Here is a 20512-nt window from a genome sequence, read left to right on the forward strand (position 1 = left end):
CCTTTTATTGTTTTATTTAGAAAACTTACTATTCAGCTACATATCTTTATATTATGTATGATATTTCATATTAAGGTCTACACATATATATTAGGTCTACACATTTTTGCTGCATTAATATGTATAGCAAACTGGCCCACAAACTGGCCTCTTTTCTCGCATATATCCACCACCCCCACCCACCACCCCCAACCCCCCACTGTATCCCCCCCCCCCCCCTCCCACACACACACACACACACACACACACACACACACGACACACACACACACACACACAGAAGATATAAAGGTAAGTGTTGTGTGTGTGTTTCAGTAACAGTGGACTGACTACTCCAGCCTTTCTGTCCTACACTTCCACTGAGCAAAATGGTCTGGGATTATTTTGGATTCTCTCGCACTTCAAATAACACAGAAGATGAATCCCCCACAGCGGCTCTCAACAATCCAGCAGACATCTCTGTTATTGTCATTTACTTTCTGATTGTTTTAGTTGTGGGAGTTTGGGTGAGTGTTGCAAACGGTTTTAAGCAAATTGGAACAAAAAACAAATGTAATGTAAATGTTTTATATGTAAATGTTTTATATAGTTTGCCTGATTCAGGTAAAACAAAAGATGTTGCTACTTTTTTTTCACAGAACCGAAACATTAAGGAGTGTCCTGATAATCTGCACTCCCTTCATACATTTGCTATTGAATTGTGCTAGCAGTTTTAACACTCTAACAAATTGTGTAATTATGAACAAATATGAACAAATATAAATATCTTAATAAAGTGAAAAAAAATTATATCTGCATCTCTCTGAGTAGACCATTAGTAATTGGCATTCAGTGTTTTGGAGTAAAAGGCTATAATTCACCACTTCCTACTCCTTTTATTGTTTTATTTAGAAAACTTACTATTCAGCTGCATATCTTTATATTATGTTTGATATTTTATATTAAGGTCTACAAATATATATTAGGTCGACACATTTTTGCTGCATTAATATGTATAGCAAACTGGCCTCTTTTCTTGCATATATCCAGCCCATCCCAACCCCCAAAAAAACAAACAATTTAGCTACATTTTTTCACAGAACTGAAACATTAAGGAATGTCCTGATAATCTGCACTCTTTGTATTTTATCCCTTAATCAGCAACCTGATACACAAATGTTTCAGTTCAAACAACTTTTGCATTACACAAACTATTTTCCTGGGTTTTGTGCTGCTTACTAACATAGCGTTGAAACTGCAGAACTTAGTTGTGTTTTGCAGAGATTTATGTATTTGCTAAGACTTTCCCTTGTCCTTTTACAGGCTATGGTCCGCACCAATCGATCCACTGTGGGTGGCTTCTTCCTTGCAGGGAGGAGTATGGTGTGGTGGCTGGTGGGTATCTTACCACAAAATAAGAAAAAACATTATCACTGCAAAGATTTGGCTGCTTGGTTAGGACATGAGCAACAGCTTTTGCATAACTTCTGTGAAGCCGCTCCTGAGCCAGAGAAGCTTCTTGCCTGGGCCAAGGAGAAAAAAGACTGGACCGTTGTGAAGCAGCCCAAAGTTAATTTAAGAAATCAAAGTAAATTTTGGACCTCACTTGTAAAGCCCAGAGTCTGGAGGAAGAGTGGAGAGGCACAGAACCCGAGTTTGGGTTTGTTGTCATTTGTTGGTGTTGGTCCATTGTTTTTATCCCAACAAAAGTAGCTCAGCCATTTTCAAAGAAGTTTTAGGCTCCCTTCTGCTGACAAGTTTTATGGAGATGCTGATTTCATTTTACAGCGCAACTTGGTACCAAAAGTTGGTTCAATGACCATGGTGTTTCTGTGCTTGATTGGCCAGCAAACCCACCTGACATGAACCACATAGAGAATCTATGGAGATACATTTTAGAGGCACCAGGCTCAACATTGTAGATGAGTTGAAGACCACTATTGACCCTTGAGGCACCTTGGGGGACCAAACGTTTACTTTCTGCCCATATGTTCTTTTTGATTCTCAATATCTCAGTCAGCTTAAAAGTCAATTCTATGAAACCAGGCCAGGATTTACTTTATATTTTTAAAATTTCTATATCTATTTAATTGCAAGATATGTAGAACAAGAGCACTCTTTACCTTTGGTCCCATTGACACCCATTACAACCACACATTTTTGATGCACTGTAATCCTGGCATTTTATATTACGTTTCCCATGAACCCAAAATAATCTAAGCCTCTACCTTGAAAATACAGGGAAAACTGGTTTTAGGTGTGATGACCCCCTTAAATTACTGCAGGCACCATCACTTCTTCACAGATAGGGGAACATGGTTCTCTTACTTTTGAAAATGCATGGAAAAAAAAATGTTTAGCACGACAAAAATAGTCTTGATGTGTTGGGAAAGATATCAAGCAGGGTTTTTTTCTGTTTTTGTGTGTATATGTGTGTGTAAGTTGAAGATGTAAAAGCCAAGTTGGCTTTGTTTGTGTTTTCTTTAAAAAGAGAGACTCCATTCTCTTATTGAATGTGTGGCAGCCCATGTTTATGCAGGTCCACCTTCTGTGAGAATAGTTTGCAGCCTGCGGTTTGCAGACATTTCTCCAGGAGACTATTGTAGGTTTGTGAAGTGCAGAAGTTCCTTCACAAACTTACAGGTTTGTGAAGGAACCACAGCCAGGACCTTTCAGAAAGTGAAGACACACTGTCTCTGCTTTCTGGAAGGTCCAGTATGGAACTAGTGTGCCTGATGTGTAGCACATGCATGCAAAATGAACCTTACTGTAATCTGTGATTTATGCTTTGAGTCGTGAATGCATGGCAAAAATCCTAAAAAATATGAATAAATATAAAAAGCTTAATATCTGTGGTTTAGTCTGAAGGTATTGAAAAGATTCTATGCTGTAAGAGTAAAACATTTTTTTAATTTTCCATTTTTATTACAATTTTATAAGATGTATGTTTTAGGACCTAAGCGTAAAAAGTGTAAAATTGTATAATAACGATCAATGCTCCACAAATAGTAATGCATCAAAATCAATATTGTTGTCAATTTTTGACCAGTTCAAGGCTGTAACACCCGAAATATTCCACTTTAGTATTTATTTTTTTGGAAAATATTATATTGTTTGTGTTTTTGCCTTCAAAGATCAAGTTTTTTTTGGATGGCATGAAAATGGCATGAAAACTTATTAAAGACCTACAAAATATGACAAACCTCATATATATATGGATAGATCTGAAGGTGTTGAAAAGATTTGATGCAAGTGAAAGTGAAAGAAAAAATGTATCTAATTTTTTTTTAAACTTTCAAAGAGGTACCATTTTGGGACATAAGGGTAAGAAGTTAAAGTTTTTGCATTAAACTCTCATTGCTCCCACACCCACATAAAAAATAATTGACTTTGGTGATTAGTTTTGGAAAATTTTGTATATTAAGTGTTCTTCCCCTTCAAGAAATCAGGGTTTTTTTGGACAAAAAGGGCATAAAATATATAAAAGATTTGAAAAATCTGAAAAATGTTATATCTATGGATAGGTCTAAAGTTGTTGAAAAGATTTGTTGCAAAGAAAGCAAAAAAGAATATTACATTTTTATTACACTTTTAAAAGAGGTACAGTTTTGGAACCAAAGGGTAAAAAGTGTATGTTCAATATAAAGCTCATCTCCTCCGGGCCACTCTGCTTTCATGCAGTCCAAACAATATATTAAACGCATATACCATTTATGCATTAAAAATATTTTCTTTGCTCTTTTTTAATATTTGAATTATCTAACACACCAAAATTTTCATTAGCAGTAAGCGATAATCCTAAAAATTAACAAAAACTAATGCACTGTATCTTTCTGTTTGTAATGAGTTACTGATGAATAATTGAGACAACTTTTTGATTCAATTCTGAATTACTGATCTATTGATTTATTGATGAACATATTTTTTATCTCGATTGTAAACACCCAAACGTAAGACCCTATAAGGACAAAATAATCTTTAGCTGAGTGATTAATCTTGGCAACAAAAATTATTTGGCTTTTATCAAAGACTGTGAGTTACATTGGACAATTAGATCCTGTGTACTTAAAAAAGGGTTAATCATGTAACATTTTGTTTTATAAATCCGAACTAGCAGAGCAAATCATCTGGTATTTTGTAACTGTTGTATACCTTCGTATATGAGACAAAACATTTTTTTTACAGATCGGAGCGTCGCTCTTTGCCAGCAACATTGGCAGCGGCCACTTTGTAGGGATCGCCGGTACTGGTGCGGCTGCTGGAATAGCCGTTAGTGGATTTGAATGGAACGTGAGTAATATTTTCTGTCAACTTAACAAGTAGGTAAGATAGCTCTGACGTGAACATTTTCTGAATTGATGAATTCCATGTTTTGGGGATTTTTGTGTGTTCCAGGCTATTATTGTTGTCGTTATTCTAGGATGGCTCTTTGTACCAATCTACATCAAAGCCGGGGTAACACAAGACTCATATTTTCTGTTTAAAAGAGCATCCATTATAGTTGATGTGCTTTGAATAATCAAAATATAAGTGAATTTGTTTAGGTTGTCACCATGCCTGAGTACTTGAAGAAGAGGTTCGGAGGACAGCGAATTCGCATCTATCTCTCTGTGCTCTCCCTCTTCCTCTACATCTTCACAAAAATCTCTGTAAGTTTGTTCCGTAAAACCTTTTCCTTTCCACAATGGATGCAACAGATTGAAGTAAATCATGTTTTCATTCTCCCTCCAGGCCGACATGTTCTCTGGTGCCATTTTTATCCAGCAGGCTCTTGGACTGAATATCTACGTTGCTGTTATCGCTCTACTGGCAATCACTGCACTGTACACCGTCACAGGTCCGTCCTCAGGAAGAAAATCACTTTCCTTTTAGAGATCAATATTTTCCTCATAAACTCAGGCTAAAAAGAAGTCATATTTATGTAAATGACACCCTAAGAAAACTCCTCCTTTCCTGGCTAATCCGGAGCATGCTGGTGTATGGCAGACCGTTTTACCATAAAACCGGCTTCACCACACATTCCAGATGTCTGAAATCCATTTATGACTAGGCCTAATAGATAATTAATGTATCTCTAATTATATTTTGACTAGGCAAACCAATTTAAGATATCTCTAATTACATTCTGACTAGTATAAATGACATCAGATTTACCATTAACCTGTATGGAGATACACTGACTATCTGAAACGAATATTTAAAATATCAACAATTAAATTATGACTAGTCATAAAGTAAATTTGATTTATCTTGCTTTTTGCTCTAACTAGTCATAATTCCAATTAAAGATATCTTAAATTACCTCATTATTCAAGATATCTTAAATGTATTTTTAGATACCTGAAAGATTTGACTAGTGCAAATTAAATTGCAGATATAAAATAATGACTAGGCAAAACTAAGTAAGAGATATCTAAAACTGTACAGTTGACTAGTCAAATTTCTTTATCTAGATGGCCTTTGAATTTCAGATATTTTAAGTTAAGATATCAGAATGATATTACTGATATCTTAAATTATTATTCTGTCTAGTCAAAACTTCCCAGATTTATGTGTCATTTTAGCAACAAGTTGATAAGACATTTTAGCCTTACTGGCGTTTGCTAGTGAGTGATCTGCAATGTCATGGCAGTCAAACTCAGATTCTCATGTTTTTAATGTTTTTTAGTGTTGCAACATGCAACAGCAAAACCTACTTCAATAATTAGACACAGGTGAGTTATCTTTTAAAGGTTGATTTTAAGCTATTTTAAGACTTCAGAGACATATTTGACAAAAACTTGGCACTGAACAGTATTGTCACATCTGTTGCCACCAAACTATTAGCATAACTTTTGGAGCAACATCTTTTTCTTTAAGGCCAAGTTTCGGTATGGAAAAGCAACAGCGCCTCCCTGGGTCACAATAGGGTGGTCATAGAAAGATATGTGTCAGTAGAGAGTATGTTTCTTAAGTAGCCTTAAAGTAAACAAAACTTACATTCTCCAGATACTCCATACTGCTGAACTCTTTCAATAGTGTGGCATCTTCTGACATGTTTTCGAAAACAGCTAGCACCATTGCATCCACCCAAACTTCTGCAGGCAACAGTTTGGACAGCTCAGTAGCAGCACAAGGGGGCCTTACGTGTAATTTATTTAATTTAGATATTCAATTCAATTCAGTTTTATTTATATAGCGCCAATTCACAACACATGTTGTCTCAAGGCACTTCACAACAGTCAGGTACATACATTCCAATTAATCCTAACCATTGAACAGTGCAGTCGGAGTTAGTTATTTATTCAAATTGGATAAAAAGTTTTTCTGTCTAAGGAAACCCAGTAGATTGCATCCAGTCATTGACTTGCAGCATTCACTCCTCCTGGATGAACATGTAGAGACAGTAGACAGTCACTGGCGTTGACTTTGCAGCAATCCCTCATACTGAGCATGCATGTAGCGACAGTGGAGAGGAAAAACTCCCTTTTAACAGGAAGAAACCTCCAGCAGAACCAGGCTCAGTGTGAGCGGCCATCTGCCACGACCAACTGGGGGTTTGAGAGAACAGAGCAGAGACACAAAAATAACACAGAAGCACTGATCCAGGAGTACTTTCTATGGGAAGGAAAAGTAAATGTTAATGGATGTAGCTCCTTTAGTCGTTTCACCTAGAAAGAAAGAACAGTTGAACTCTGAGCCAGTTTTCAAGGTTAGAGTCTGAAAGAGAGCACATAGAGTTTGTTACAGTTAAGCTCAGTCAATCGCCATGTCTAGGAGAGAGAAAGGGTTAAACACTAAAAGACAGGGCTATGTGGATCATCGGTAGAAGGTGGGCATTAAGTTGTTGCCAGCAGAAGCTCGGACGACTCCCCCCTCCAGAAAGGGGTCACATGTAGACACAGAGCCAGGCCAGGTGTAGCTTCTAGGAAGAGAATAGAGAGAACAAAGTTAAAAGCTGAAATAACAGCAAATAATGCAAAATTGGAGAGTAGTGTGAGAATGTTGCGAAGAGGGTGAAAGTGGTCGTTATGTCCTCCAGCAGCCTAAGCCTATAGCAGCATAACTACACAGATAGTTTCAGTTCAGATTATTTAGTTAAACGACGCTTATTTACAACAATGTTGTCTCAAGGAACCCCCCAAAGAGTCCCACTGATGTTCATTGTTATACTAAAAACCACAAGGATTGGGATACCTCCCTCTGTCAGACTGATTATAACCATTGGAAAAGAGAAGGGGTCATACAGGTAGCAGAAATGGAGGGTGTGTTTGCACCTCAACCATAACTGAGCCGGTTTAAGCTACCCCTGACTCCTCCTTACTCCAACCAACAGGGAGGGAGGAAGGCTCCCTCCCTGATAAACCAAGCCACTCTAACTATAAGCTTTATCAAAAAGGAAATTTTTAAGCCCAGCCTTAAAAGTAGACAGAGTGTCTGCCTCACGGACTAAAGCTAGGAGCTGATTCCACAGGAGAGGAGCCTGATAACTAAAGGATCTGCCTCCCATTCTACTTATGGAGACTCTAGGAACCACCAGTAAACCTGCAGTCTGAGAATGAAGTGCCCTGTTAGGAACATATGGAACAATCAGATCTCTGATATTGAAAAATGGAATTTTGACAAGTCATAATTAGCTTGAGGTTTCTTGAATTGTTACTATGGATGTGTGATCCTTCAAATGACGAATCCAGTGATGTCATTTCTGTGATATCTGTCAAAATATGATTGAAGATATCTTGAATTGTTCTTCCTTCTAGTCAGTATGTAAATGCAAAAATCTTAAATTGTCATTCTGAAAAGACAAAATGTAGTCGTGACTAGTCAAAACTCATTTTTAGAAATTCAGAATGTAATTGCAGATAGTCATACGGAGCCGATTTTATATCAAAATTGCCTGTCATAGTTGGTAGTTAATTACCAATGGACTGTGATAAGTCTTGAATAGCCAAAAGTTGTTGCACTGCAATAATACACACACACATAAATATACGTTTTACAAGACAAGTAATAAAAGAACAGTTACATAACGACAAGATAACCTTGTTCTCTCTTGTAGATTAGTCTATAATTTTTTATAAAACACCTTACAGAATGCTAAAGTCATGTTTTATCTCAGGTGGACTGGCGGCAGTGATATACACAGACACCTTACAGACCGTCATTATGGTTACTGGATCCTTCATTCTCATGGGTTTTGGTAATATTCAATAATCCTTATTTATCATGTTACCTTGCACCCACAAATGGTTTTATTGCCACATTATTGAGAAAAGGAAGAGTAAGCATCAGTCCAACCCCCATCCATCCTCAGCTTTCAATGAAGTGGGGGGCTATGAAAATGTCCACGATCGCTACATGACTGCAATTCCCTCAATCACCGGTAACATCAGCGAAAAGTGCTACCAGCCTCGGTCAGACGCCTTCCACCTTTTCAGAGATCCATTAACTGGAGACTTGCCTTGGCCTGGCATGGTGTTTGGACTCACCATTCAGGCTACCTGGTACTGGTGCTCAGATCAGGTCAGTAAAAAATACAAACTCTACCTTTGACTGTGTGGATACTTTACTTCCACTGACTCAGTAACAGGTTTTACTACATACCAGAAACAATCCAAGGCCATAAACACATCCAGTTGATTTTTACATAACCGTTGTCATATTCACGCTCTTTTTATCTCGCCTGTTTTGAACAGAATCACTGAGGCAGTCTTAGGTTGCCAAAAGATAGTGAAGAGCCATGTCATATAACAACCCTTCAGGGTAAAATCATGATCCATGATCTGTATTGCAATTATTTAAAAATTATTTTGCTAACCTAATGCATTTCTTGAACCTTTAGTTGCTGGAGACAAATTCTTCAGTTAACAAATACTAGTATCCTGTTTTTGCTTTGATCTGACAGTAAATGTAAAACAAACTAAATGTGATTTATACTCACATAGTATACACACATGTGTCAAAATGGTCAAAGTGCTTTTTGTGCAATCTATTTAAAAGTAACAACATTCTCATGGAAATCTACGGTGGTCGACCGGTGCAAACACGCAGCAAATGGCGACAACGCGCTGCACATGAATGAACATATGAATGATGCAAGCTTCATTATTCAGGAATGAAGCAAACACACAAACATAAAACCAAATGAAACAGAAAAATGCTGCAAAAGGGAAAATGCTGCAAATATGAAAACAACAGCAAATTGCAAAAACAACAGCAAGTTGAAAAACACTCCAAACTTGCTCCACAAAATGCAAAAGCACCAGACCACTAGAAGAAGTCAACCACTAATATTATCAATGTTGATATGCTGCTGTTCTATAATATTGTAAAATATTATGAGCACTTGTTTAAAAAAGATATAAAGGAAAATATACATTTTCTTTCCTACCTTCAAGTTTCCTCAGAAGTCCTGTTAATGTCTTTACTGAGGGTCTGGTCCCATGTGGCTTGGTGGTTGACTCTGGTGCACTTCCATTATGTGGTGTAAGTTTGTAGCTTTCTTAACTAGCTGTTATTTTCATATTTGCAGCATTTTCCCTTTTGCTTCTGTCAATTTTCTGTGATGCAGCACTTTTTTGCAGTGTTTTCTATTGCACTTTTTTCATGTTTTTGTGTTTTGGAGTTTGAATCATTAATGAATGATGGAATTTATATCATTCATGTTTTTGCAGCATGTTTTCATTCTTTTGCTGGGCGTTTGCACCTGTCAGACACTGTAGAACTAACAAAGCTGTAGGTAAGTGGGCATATTGTGCAATCTAAAGCCTGTCAATAGCCACATCTGCTATGCTATTTTTATTGTTGACAAAGGATAAGAAATGTTCAGTGCATCTTATAGACGTTACCCACATTTCCAACACTGTCATTTATCAACTTATGGCTTAATTTAAATGATTCATCACCATTTGGCTCAATTTTCAATATGAAATTGTCCTTTCTCTGCTCACTTAATGTTGCATTTGCAGCAATGGTTATACATTTACAGGCATTTTTACCAAAATCCATCACAATTTATTCAAATAGCTTTTTAATTCTTTTGAGCGAACAGCCTACAATGAAGTAAGCAAGCAACAGCTCTGCTAAATTGCTTGATATTTTCCTTTAAACCTTGGAAGCATTAAGTATCACAGTAGTATTGATATTGAATAGTATTGATAGTTTGCTTTTGTGATTATATTTAATGCCTACTTGCCTTCAATGCGTGATCTTTTTCTTCAGGTGATTGTCCAGCGTTGCCTCTCAGCCAAGAATCTCTCTCATGTTAAAGGAGGTTGCATTTTGTGTGGCTACCTGAAGCTGTTGCCAATGTTTCTCATGGTTTTTCCTGGAATGATAAGCAGGATCTTGTATTCTGGTGTGTTTCGTTGTTTTCAAGTATTTTTCCTTGTGAGGACTGAAAAAAACAAAACTGACAAAAAACACCTGTAAAGCTTAAACTATTTCTTAAAACATGTAACTCAGATGTGGTGGCATGTGTGGACCCAGATGAATGTCAAAAATACTGTGGAGCTACTGTAGGATGCACCAACATTGCCTATCCCAAACTTGTGGTTGATCTTATGCCCAATGGTAGGTGGATTAAGAATATTGTCTTACAGTCTGAACCAAAAATTTTGTTTCTTTTCATTTTCTTCTACTTTTATCTGTGTCTCTCTAGGTCTGAGGGGTTTGATGCTGTCTGTGATGATGGCCTCTCTAATGAGCTCCCTTACCTCAGTTTTTAACAGTGCTAGTACTCTCTTCACCATGGACATCTATACTAAGATCCGTCCCTATTCCAAAGAGAGGGAACTGATGATTGCTGGCAGGTAAAACTGTTTGAATTTGTGCTATTATGATTACTATTTGCATTTCTGACCTCCGTGGCTCTTATTTTAACTTTGCAGGGTGTTTATCTTGGTCCTGATTGGAATAAGTATAGCCTGGATCCCTGTGGTGCAGTCAGCCCAGAGTGGTCAACTCTATGACTACATCCAGTCAATCACCAGCTATCTTACTCCACCTGTGGCCGCCGTCTTCATGCTCGCCATCTTTTGTAAAAGAGTTAATGAATCTGTGAGTTTCCTTTTAGTTCAGAGTTGCTGTTGTTGTCTTAACAGAAACATTGCCTTTGGCAGCATAGCAAAAACAGGGACCATTTGACACTATTTGGTTTGGGGCAGGCGGACCTGAACTGAAGATACCACCAGGTGGTAGAAAAAGCATTTCAATGATTCCGTGAATCTGGCCATCTTGTTGTCCACAGAGAAGGCAGCATTTTAGGCCTCAGGAGAAGGGGGTCCATTACCATGATAAGGTGGCTTAAAAAGGTTCCTGGCAGAGATTTCTCCCAAGTGCCAAAAGTTCTGCACGTTGTAGACATGTCATGGTTGATATGCCTCTTTAATATTGCATGGAGGACACGGACCATGCCTATGGTGTGCAGACCTAGGTAGTGTTCTCAGTATTTAAGAAAGAAGACCAAATAATGTGTTCCATTCTGGGATCAAACCTTTCAGTCTCCCCAGGAAAGCTCAGTCTAGAGAGACCAAACGGACTTGTTTTGTCAAATCTGGCTTACTTGGAGCGCCTCCATGCATTTCAGGCTTTGGGTAACTGATCAGGATGCCTTTCAGTGCCACCACAATTTGTTCAATAACACTCATTTTCAGTGTTCTTTATATATGATGAAGATCTTGTATATTTTAAACATTTACAACAATGTTTTTCTCCAAAGTGGACCTCAACACACTATGCACCCTATGGAGTTTATTTCACTCAGCTACACCGGGCCTTCTGTAGTGACTCTTTCGTGATCAAACACCACCCAAACATGTGTGGATACTGTCATTTACAAGAATGAACAAAAGTTGGTTTTAGATTAACCAAAGATGTTGTGTTGAGGGAGGATTTTGTTATCTTTTGACAGAGTGAGTTTTTTTTACCTGTTTTAGCTTCTGTGTCAAGCCAAGTTTATTGTTACAGCAGTCATTCCAAGATAACTGATAAGAAGTACTGATTTAAAGCAAACCTCAGTAAGTAGCTTATTTTGATAAAGCCTTTCCATGTTAACTTTCTTATTTCTTTTTTATCAGGGTGCCTTTTATGGACTCATCATTGGCCTGCCAATAGGATTATCCAGGATGATCACAGAGTTTGCATACGGGACAGGGAGTTGCAATAACCCGAGTAATTGTCCTGACATCATCTGTGGAGTGCACTACCTCTACTTTGGGATGATCCTGTTTCTTGTCTCTTGCATCATCATAGTTGGAGTCTCCCTAATGACCCAGCCCATCGATGACAAGCATGTACGTGACAGCTGGGAGATAAGGCTAGCTTAAGCTTAAACTTTCTAAATCAGTAATTGCTCTTAGGAAGATGCTCCACTGCAAACGTCATTTAGTAGAAATGGACCATGAACTCCCTGCACAAATTCAAATGTATATTTTTACTTATCGTTGGATAATATTCAGCTTATTATTAATTTTACAGTCATTTTAGCATGACAAAGCAAAAGAAAGTTAGGTTTCATGCCATGTAGTTCCCACTTACAAAGTAGACAGAAGAAGATGTTAAACCAAATGCAACATAACATACAGTGTCTTAAAAAGGTATTTACTTCCTTACAGATTTCTTCTGTTTTTGCTTTTTGATAATCAAACATATTTTAATGTTAAAAATAACCTGAATGAATACAAAAGACAATTTTCAAATGACAAATAAATTTTTATTAATGGAAGAAATCGGTAAAACCTGTACTGGCTCTATGTGAACAAATGACTTGCCCTTTAAGCTAATAATTTGTTTTCCCTCCTACGGTGCCAACAACTACCATAGGCGTTTGAAAGAACTGGAAATAAGCGTTTTACATATCTTTTGAAGAATTTTACTCCACACTTCTTTGTAGACTTGTTTTATTTCAGCCATGCTGAAGGATTTTTAAGCATGATCGGCCTGTTTAAGGTCATGCTTCAGCGTCTCCATTAGCTTCAAGCTCAACATTAACTAGCCTAATCAAAAAACAAAAAAAACACATTTTCAGCCATTTAGAAATACACTTGCTGCTGTATTTTAAATCACTGTCCTGGTGTAGAAACCCAAACCCGTCTTTAGGATTTTCTGCTAGAGAAATGAATACTTGCCTACATAAATTTCATCAAATTGTCCAGGTCCTGAAAACCACAATGCAACCCTAAAGTACCACATTACCACCACCATGCTTGACCTTTGTTTTTATGTTTTCCTAAAATGCTGTGTTATAGTTTTATGCAAGAAATAACAGGCTGCACGTCTTCCAGAAAGTTTTTCTTTTCTCTTGCCAGTTGACAAAATATTTTCCAAAATATTTTTTACATTAATCAACAAATGTGGGAAGATGAGATGAGAGACAGGGCTTTGGGTTCTGTATTGGTTAGCAGTTATTTTCAAGATTATATTTTCACATTGGTCAACTTGAGTGGATAGCTCTTATTTCTTGATAAATAAATCCATCATTTGATAAAGGCGTTTGTATTTAATCAGGCTGTCTAAATCTGATGACATTTGATTTAAAACGCAAGAACAGAATAAATGTAAAAGGGAACAAATGTTATTTTCACAGCACTGTAGGAAAAATGTGTTATAATAATGGGTCCTGTTGTTATTTGGACAAAGCCAGCAGAGACTGTATTTACTTTGTTCCTTTAAATCCAATAAAACGCACGGTTTGTGCTGCCGTAGTTAAACATTTTCCTGGACTGTAAACAGTTTTTCTCACAGAGTATGTTGTGTTATTCTACCAGCTGTATCGATTGTGCTGGAGTCTGAGGAACCGTACGGAGGAAAGAGTGGACATTGACCCGGATAATTGGGTTAATGATGAGGAAGAGGACAACAAATTTCAACATGAAGGTATCCAGAACACAAATAGTTTACATTTTATGTAATGATAATTCTTCAAATATACATTTTCATTGGTAGGGAAAGTATTTTAAGGATCAAGTTGTTTTAAAGATGTGTTTGAGTTGGCAGGGTTTTTTTTCTTTAATTATTTTTAAACAAAAATGTCTTTCCCCGTATTCCAGAACCTGAGGAGAAACCAGGCTTCTGCAAGAAAGCACTCATGTGCTTCTGCGGACTGGAGGAGACAAAAGCACCAAAACTGAGTCCAGAGGAGGAGGCAGAATTGAAGAAAAAGCTCACAGACACATCAGAGAAGCCTCTCTGGAAGAACATTGTCAACATAAACGCCATCATTCTCCTGTGTGTGGCTGTGTTCTTTCACGGATACTTCGGTTAGACAAACCCCATCAACTTTAAGAAATCCTGGATACTGTAATTTATATCAAAGTCACAAGATTTTACATGGATTTAAATTATGACCAAACTGTTGGCACTTAGCCCCAGAAATAATATATGGCAATGCTCTAACTGTGCTGCATCCTTCCTCCTGTATTGTTCAATCTAATCTCACACGGGAAACAAAGTGTATTTTTAACAGAAAATTTTGCTGTGAAGTTAACTTTTCCTGTTGTTTGTCACCTGGAGTAAACCAGTAAACTATGGTTTACCGCATCTAACCTGTGAGGATGCCTAAAAACTCACCCATTTGTTCTGCTGACTTCTGCCTATCATATTTGTAGATTTACCTGGATGAACTGATGAATTGTGTGAATGCGGTAAAGCTCTTTATACCTTATTATTCTGGTCCCCTCTCTTCCTTGTCTCTGTTTTTTTTGACATGTCCTGTCTGGCAGAGTAGCAGTCCGAATTGTTGTCTGAGTGCCAAGAAGAAGCTCACCAGGTTTACTTTCACAAGTGGAGCTATACGAGTAATGCTATAATGCTCCGCTTGATATATAAATTAAAAAAAACTTTATTGGAGACTGCTTTGGGATCATTTCCATTTAAATGGACACAGAGACTGAAACGAAAAAAAAAGCAAGAAAGACAGAGGTTCGGTAAAAAGAAAAAAGGGAGAGAATGAGAAAAGAATAGAGGAAAGAAATAAGGATGCAGAGAATATAAGATACTAGAAGACTGCTTCTCACCTGCAGAAACATATATAACAGCAATGTTACCGAAAAGTGCACAGTACTAATGAATGCAAGATGTATTTGGTGGTCACTGCGGCACAACATCAAGGCACCCAGCCCCGGGCACTGAGAACCACCAATGCACCAGCCGGCAAAGACACCAGCCACCAGCGGGAGTGCCGCCGGGGGGTAAATAGGCCTCACATTTGAGGGTGTTCCTAAACTGATCCATGAGAGGGAGCAACCCAAGACCCAACCTGACACAAAAACAGGCACACACAATCACACATTCCCACCCTCATGCCTACACATAAAAACACTCACACTCACACATCCAACAAAACGACACACAACAATGGACGTTGTACACTTAGTCACACTCCCCATACATACTCTATACTCCCAGGTCCAGGCACCGATTCCCCAGAGGGACAACTAGTCCCTAGATCCAGGAGATCGTCCTCTTCCTTCCGTGGAGACAGGCTGTTTCTCTTTATACTTTATCATTCTGGTCGCTTCTGTGCTTTTTTAACTATTCAGCTTTTGTAGTATTCAACTCATTCAGGACATAACACCTATATCTCCTTACTTTTTAAAATATTCAGCTTTTTATGCACGTTGCATTAAAATTACTGGAATAAAATTTGTGCTGTTTGACAGCTAACTGCTTCCACATATTTTAAACTAGAAACTCGATTCAAACTTTAAACAGCTCACAAGTCATTAGGATATCTTGAAATAATTCACCTTTTGATATCTGTAACAGTTTTTCTAAAATTGTCATTTACGTTTTATGCAACTTCTTTGAAATTTTCATTTTTACAATGTGATCCAATGACAGAATTTCCCAACTGCCACAGTATGCATTGTAGCTTTCTGAAAATCTTCGGGGGGTCTGAACAAATTATTTTTTCTTGCTGAATTTTTACTCTTCCTACACAAATTATGTATCAAAACGTAGACTTTTTTTTGGGATTCAGCGAATGTGACTCATTGATGTGAGACTCACGGATTTCTGGCCAGTCACCCAAAAGCAGCTCAAAGTCAAGACGATCCGAATAGGACAGCAATAGGAATTTCACAATTTCAGAGCAGGAAATTAAATACATACATTTTTGAATTGTCACCTCCTAAACCGTTTGATGTTGAGACATAAGGCTTGTGCCAATTTATCTTCAAACCTTTCCGATGCTCACAATTCAAGAATTTTTTGGAAACCTTTTACCATTTTGTCATAAATTTGGCTTGTTTGAGTAGCAACTCTGTCCTTCAATCAGACAGTTTCAACCAGCTTCAAATTAAAAACCAAAATGATTGAGTTTTGTACATTGTCACACCTAGACAGATTATTGTAGACACATGAAAATCTCTATGATTGTTCACCAAGGCCTGCTGATACCCATGGTGCAAGAATTGTTTTGATACCTTTTACCATTTTGTCAGGAGGTAGGTTTGTTTCATGGTATCAAATCTGTCCTTATTCATAAACCTTAAAATAAAAAAAAATTCAAAATGATTGACTGTTTTCATCGTCACACCTCCTAGACAGATCCATAATGTTAAAAAGGTAAGGCAAGGCAGGGGGAGAGGGAGAGTGACGTGCAGCAAAAGGACGCTGCACCTGTGTGTGTGTGTGTGTGTGTGTTCTTTTCTTTGTGTTTTTCTGTCCTCTCTTTCTCTCCTCTGTCTCTTTATGTTTCTCTTTACCCTTCTGTCTGCCTGTCTGCTCCCTCTGTCTGTTTTTTCTCTCTCTCAGCACCTGTGTGTGTGACTGGAGCTTTAAAGTCATGGGCCATACCTTTCCATTTTTTGTTGGAGCCCCATCTTGTGGCCGAATTGAGAATTGCTATACATAATGGCCCCTCTATAGTAAAGAATAGGTTTCAGGATTAGATAAAAACATTTCTAACACATTTAGTGTAAATTAAATGAAATTTAGTTTTTCAGTTCCACTTATTGTCCTGTGACCTATGAGACCATCTTTATTAGTCCCAGGGAGGCAAGAAAATGACAGTCATTTTGTGTTAGGTACTTACAGCTGCACTGATACACAATTTATGGACAACAGTGATTAATTTTAAGGGACAATTTAGAGTTTTACGTATTCTCTGTTGTAACCTTTAAAGATGGACTAAGTTAATGTTAGTTAACATGCTAGTGATAGCCCATACGCTAATGTTAGCAATCCAGCTTACATTAGCATTATAGCTAATATTCACTGGTAAAGCTAAATTAACATCCTAGTGAGTTAGCCAACGTGCTAGCGTCAGCCAACAAGCTACGATTACCATTTTAGACAGCATTAGCATTTTAGCTAATTTTAGCTTATATACTGCTGTTATGTGTCCTCTGTCTCTTTCTCTCCTTTCTATTTGTCCTCTTTCTTTCTTTACGTTTCTGCCAACTGTGTTTACACTGACTTCTGCTTCTTGGGTAGTGTTTAGTTTACATTCGTGTTTCTTCAGCTTATCTGCTGGAAGTTCTTTCTTGTGGTTTTAACTATTTCTGCCATTGTTTACCTTTTTAACATACTTTAGGACTGACTTCAGCTAGTTAGGCTATATTTTTGCTTAATTTTATGCCATTTATTTTGTCTACTCGAGGCTCATTGTTGCTTTTTCAAATGTTTTTGTCTGTTTTTACATTTCAAAAATGTTTGAACAGTTAATCATTTCATGCAATTTGCTTCTAATGTTACACTCATTCAGCTTCTCTGGTTGCAGTGTCTCTCAGTTTCTACATTTTAAAACCTGTTTGGAGTAACATGTACGTTTGAAGTAACATCAGATTGTGGCAGTCTTCCTATTTAAGTGGATCAGCTGACACTTTTTTTTCTTCTAATATCTATGCTAATTCATTACATTTCAGCAAGTTGTCTGCAGTTGACTTTTGCCTCTTCACACAGTTTTCAGCGCAAGAATTCAGCCTATATCATTCACACTGTATTTTCGCAGGAAAATGCAACTTTTTCTTCTTTGTCCGTGTCTTTTTGTTGTTTTTGTGAAAATAGAGTAGCTCTAATATTGAGAACAGCTTATAAAGGTGGCCTCAGCTTGACTTCTTTTTATCCTCACATGAAGTGTGGCATAAAAAAATACAAGTGGACATTTTCTATACCAACTTCTTCAGTACAGGGTCGCGGGGGAGCTGGTGCCTATCTCTAGCAGTCTACGGGCGAGCGATGTTGTAAATCCTGAATAGGTCGCCATTCAATCGCAACACCGAGACACACAGGACAAACAACCATGCACACATGGTCCCACTCCTGAGGATATTTTAGAGAGACCAATAATCTATCATGCATATTTTTGGAAGAGAGAGAGAGAGAGTGTCTTGTCCTCTTCAGGTTGGAGGGGAGTTCCTGCCTCAAGTCGAGCAGTTTAAGTTTCTCGGGGTCTTGTTCACGACAAGGAAAGAATGGAGCGGGAGATCGACAGACGGATCGGTGTGGCTGCCACAGTAATGGGGGCACTGTGCCGGTCTTGTGGTGAAGAGAGAGCTGAGCCGAAAAGCGAAGCTCTCGATATACCGGTCGGTCTACGTTCCTACCCTCACCTATGGCCAGGAACTTTGGGTCATGACCGAAAGAACGAGATCCTGGATACAAGCGGCTGAAATGAGCTTCCTCTGTAGGGTGGCCGGGCGCTCCCTTAGAGATAGGGTGACGAGCTCGGCCATCCAGGAGGGGCTCGGAGTAGAGCCGCTGCTCCTCCACATCGAGATGAACCAGTTGAGATGGCTCGGGCATCTATTCCGGATGCCTCCTGGATGCCTTCCTCAGGAGGTGTTCCAGGCACATCCCACCGGGAGAAGGCCCAGGGGACGGCCCAGGACACGCTGGAGGGACTAAGTCTTTCGGCTCGCCTGGGACGGCCTTGGTCTCCCCCCGGAGGACCTGGAGGAGGTGTCTGGGGAGAGGGACGTCAGGGTGTCTCGGCTGAGTCTGCTACCCCCACGACCCGGTCCCAGATAAAGCGGAAGACGACCAGTACGAGTACGAGCATATTTTTGGATAGGCTCCCAGGCTGGGATTCGAACCCAAGACCGAACTACCAGGCAATCTTGCAAACAAAAACAGCAAGCAAGATTCACTGCCCTTTTTCATTAATTTAGCCAAAACTTTTGTTCTTGGCTTAAATGTTAAAATGTTATGCCTACTCAGCGCACAACGTTTATTAATGTTTTTACAGTATAAAACCTGTGACAGAGACAGTCATCTTTAAATTTATTTATATTGTTTTGTAATGATAACTAGACATCCTATATGGCAAGTGGTGAACTGACCCCAAGTTTTGATATTATTAAATAAGTCTTGATTTAATGTAGTATTGTATTTTCAAACAGCTGTTTTAGGCTGTTATGTACTGCAGGGAGTAGTACTGTGTATAGAGAGAAAAAGACAAGAAACACAGAAAGACAGACTGGTTTTCCAAGAGCAGGTATGACAAAGTGATGAAGTTGATAAAAACATAGACTTAACAAAAACTATGGCTGAATGAGATTGCTTCAGAGCTCAGGGTGAGTATAAATCTAAACATTATGTATTACTTGACTTTTTAGTATAGTTGTAATGTCAGAGACAAAAAAGCTGAAGTTTTACAAATTTGATAATTTATCATTGGACATAATCGGGTAGTGGTAACTTTATGGTTTCAGAGAAAGGTCTAATATCTGGTTAAAACTTTTGATGTGGTATATGAATAAACTTACAGTGCTTTTGTGAGTTGTAAGGAAGTAAAGAAATGCAGGACTTTAAAATGTTTATATTGACGTAAAGGATGGCTATGGGAGGATTTTTAGTTAAAATGTTCACATTTATTTATAAAGTCTCACAGACAATGCAGTAGTACACTACCTGAATTAAACTGCAGGGAAAATCTTAACAAATAGCCACCAGCAGTTAAAGTTGAGATTCACAATACACATACTTGTACGTTGGAGCGTGGCAAAGACTGCTGAGACACCAGCGCCTCTTACTGGTTAAGAAACCTCACTACACATTTATGTTGTCATAATATTCCTCCACTAATCAGCATTATTCAGCATTATTGTGTTCCAGTTGAGAAGGTAAAGCTAAATCTCTGAGGCCATCATAGATTATATCAGTTCAGGTACACTGTATTGCCAAAAGTATTGGGTCACACCATCAAATCAACACACCACATGATTGTACATTGTACATAAATAACCGCTACAGCCCTGTCATTTTGGTACGCACATGCATCAAATAAATACAGCATTGTTTTATACCTGAACACATGCAGAATGTTCATGTGCAGAACTAAGTGTGCAATGCAAAGTTCTGCAGCACAATTTTAAAAAGTGACACAACAACAAAACAAAGAGGTCTCCCAGCTATCATTAAACATTGCTATAAGGGATCATTGATGTTTCTCATACAACTACTGGGGAGAAAGGTGGACTGAACCAAAACTTCTTGTCAGCGTATGCACCTTTCAACAGGAATAGGGTGCTGTATGTAGCTCACGCTGCACTAAATTGCAATACCCACCTGAAACAACACATCAAACACACATCAAGCTACATTTAAACAT

The 20512-nt window shown here is 38.1% G+C and overlaps 1 protein-coding gene across 1 annotated transcript; it reads left to right on the forward strand.

Moving 5' to 3' along the window:
- Positions 1 to 334: 334 nt before the first annotated feature.
- On the forward strand, positions 335 to 14620 carry LOC124872297 (sodium/glucose cotransporter 1-like). Its single transcript, XM_047372112.1, has 15 exons — positions 335 to 506; positions 1303 to 1374; positions 4165 to 4269; positions 4375 to 4434; positions 4524 to 4628; positions 4711 to 4816; positions 8078 to 8158; positions 8273 to 8481; positions 10180 to 10315; positions 10423 to 10530; positions 10619 to 10769; positions 10848 to 11016; positions 12036 to 12251; positions 13725 to 13833; positions 14007 to 14620. Exons 1-15 carry the CDS (start codon positions 369 to 371, stop codon positions 14219 to 14221), a joined length of 1980 nt encoding a protein of 659 aa, XP_047228068.1. The 5' UTR covers positions 335 to 368; the 3' UTR covers positions 14222 to 14620.
- Positions 14621 to 20512: the final 5892 nt, after the last annotated feature.

The sequence above is a fragment of the Girardinichthys multiradiatus genome, chromosome 8 (assembly GCF_021462225.1).
Source record: "Girardinichthys multiradiatus isolate DD_20200921_A chromosome 8, DD_fGirMul_XY1, whole genome shotgun sequence".
Taxonomy (NCBI): Eukaryota; Metazoa; Chordata; class Actinopteri; order Cyprinodontiformes; family Goodeidae; genus Girardinichthys; species Girardinichthys multiradiatus.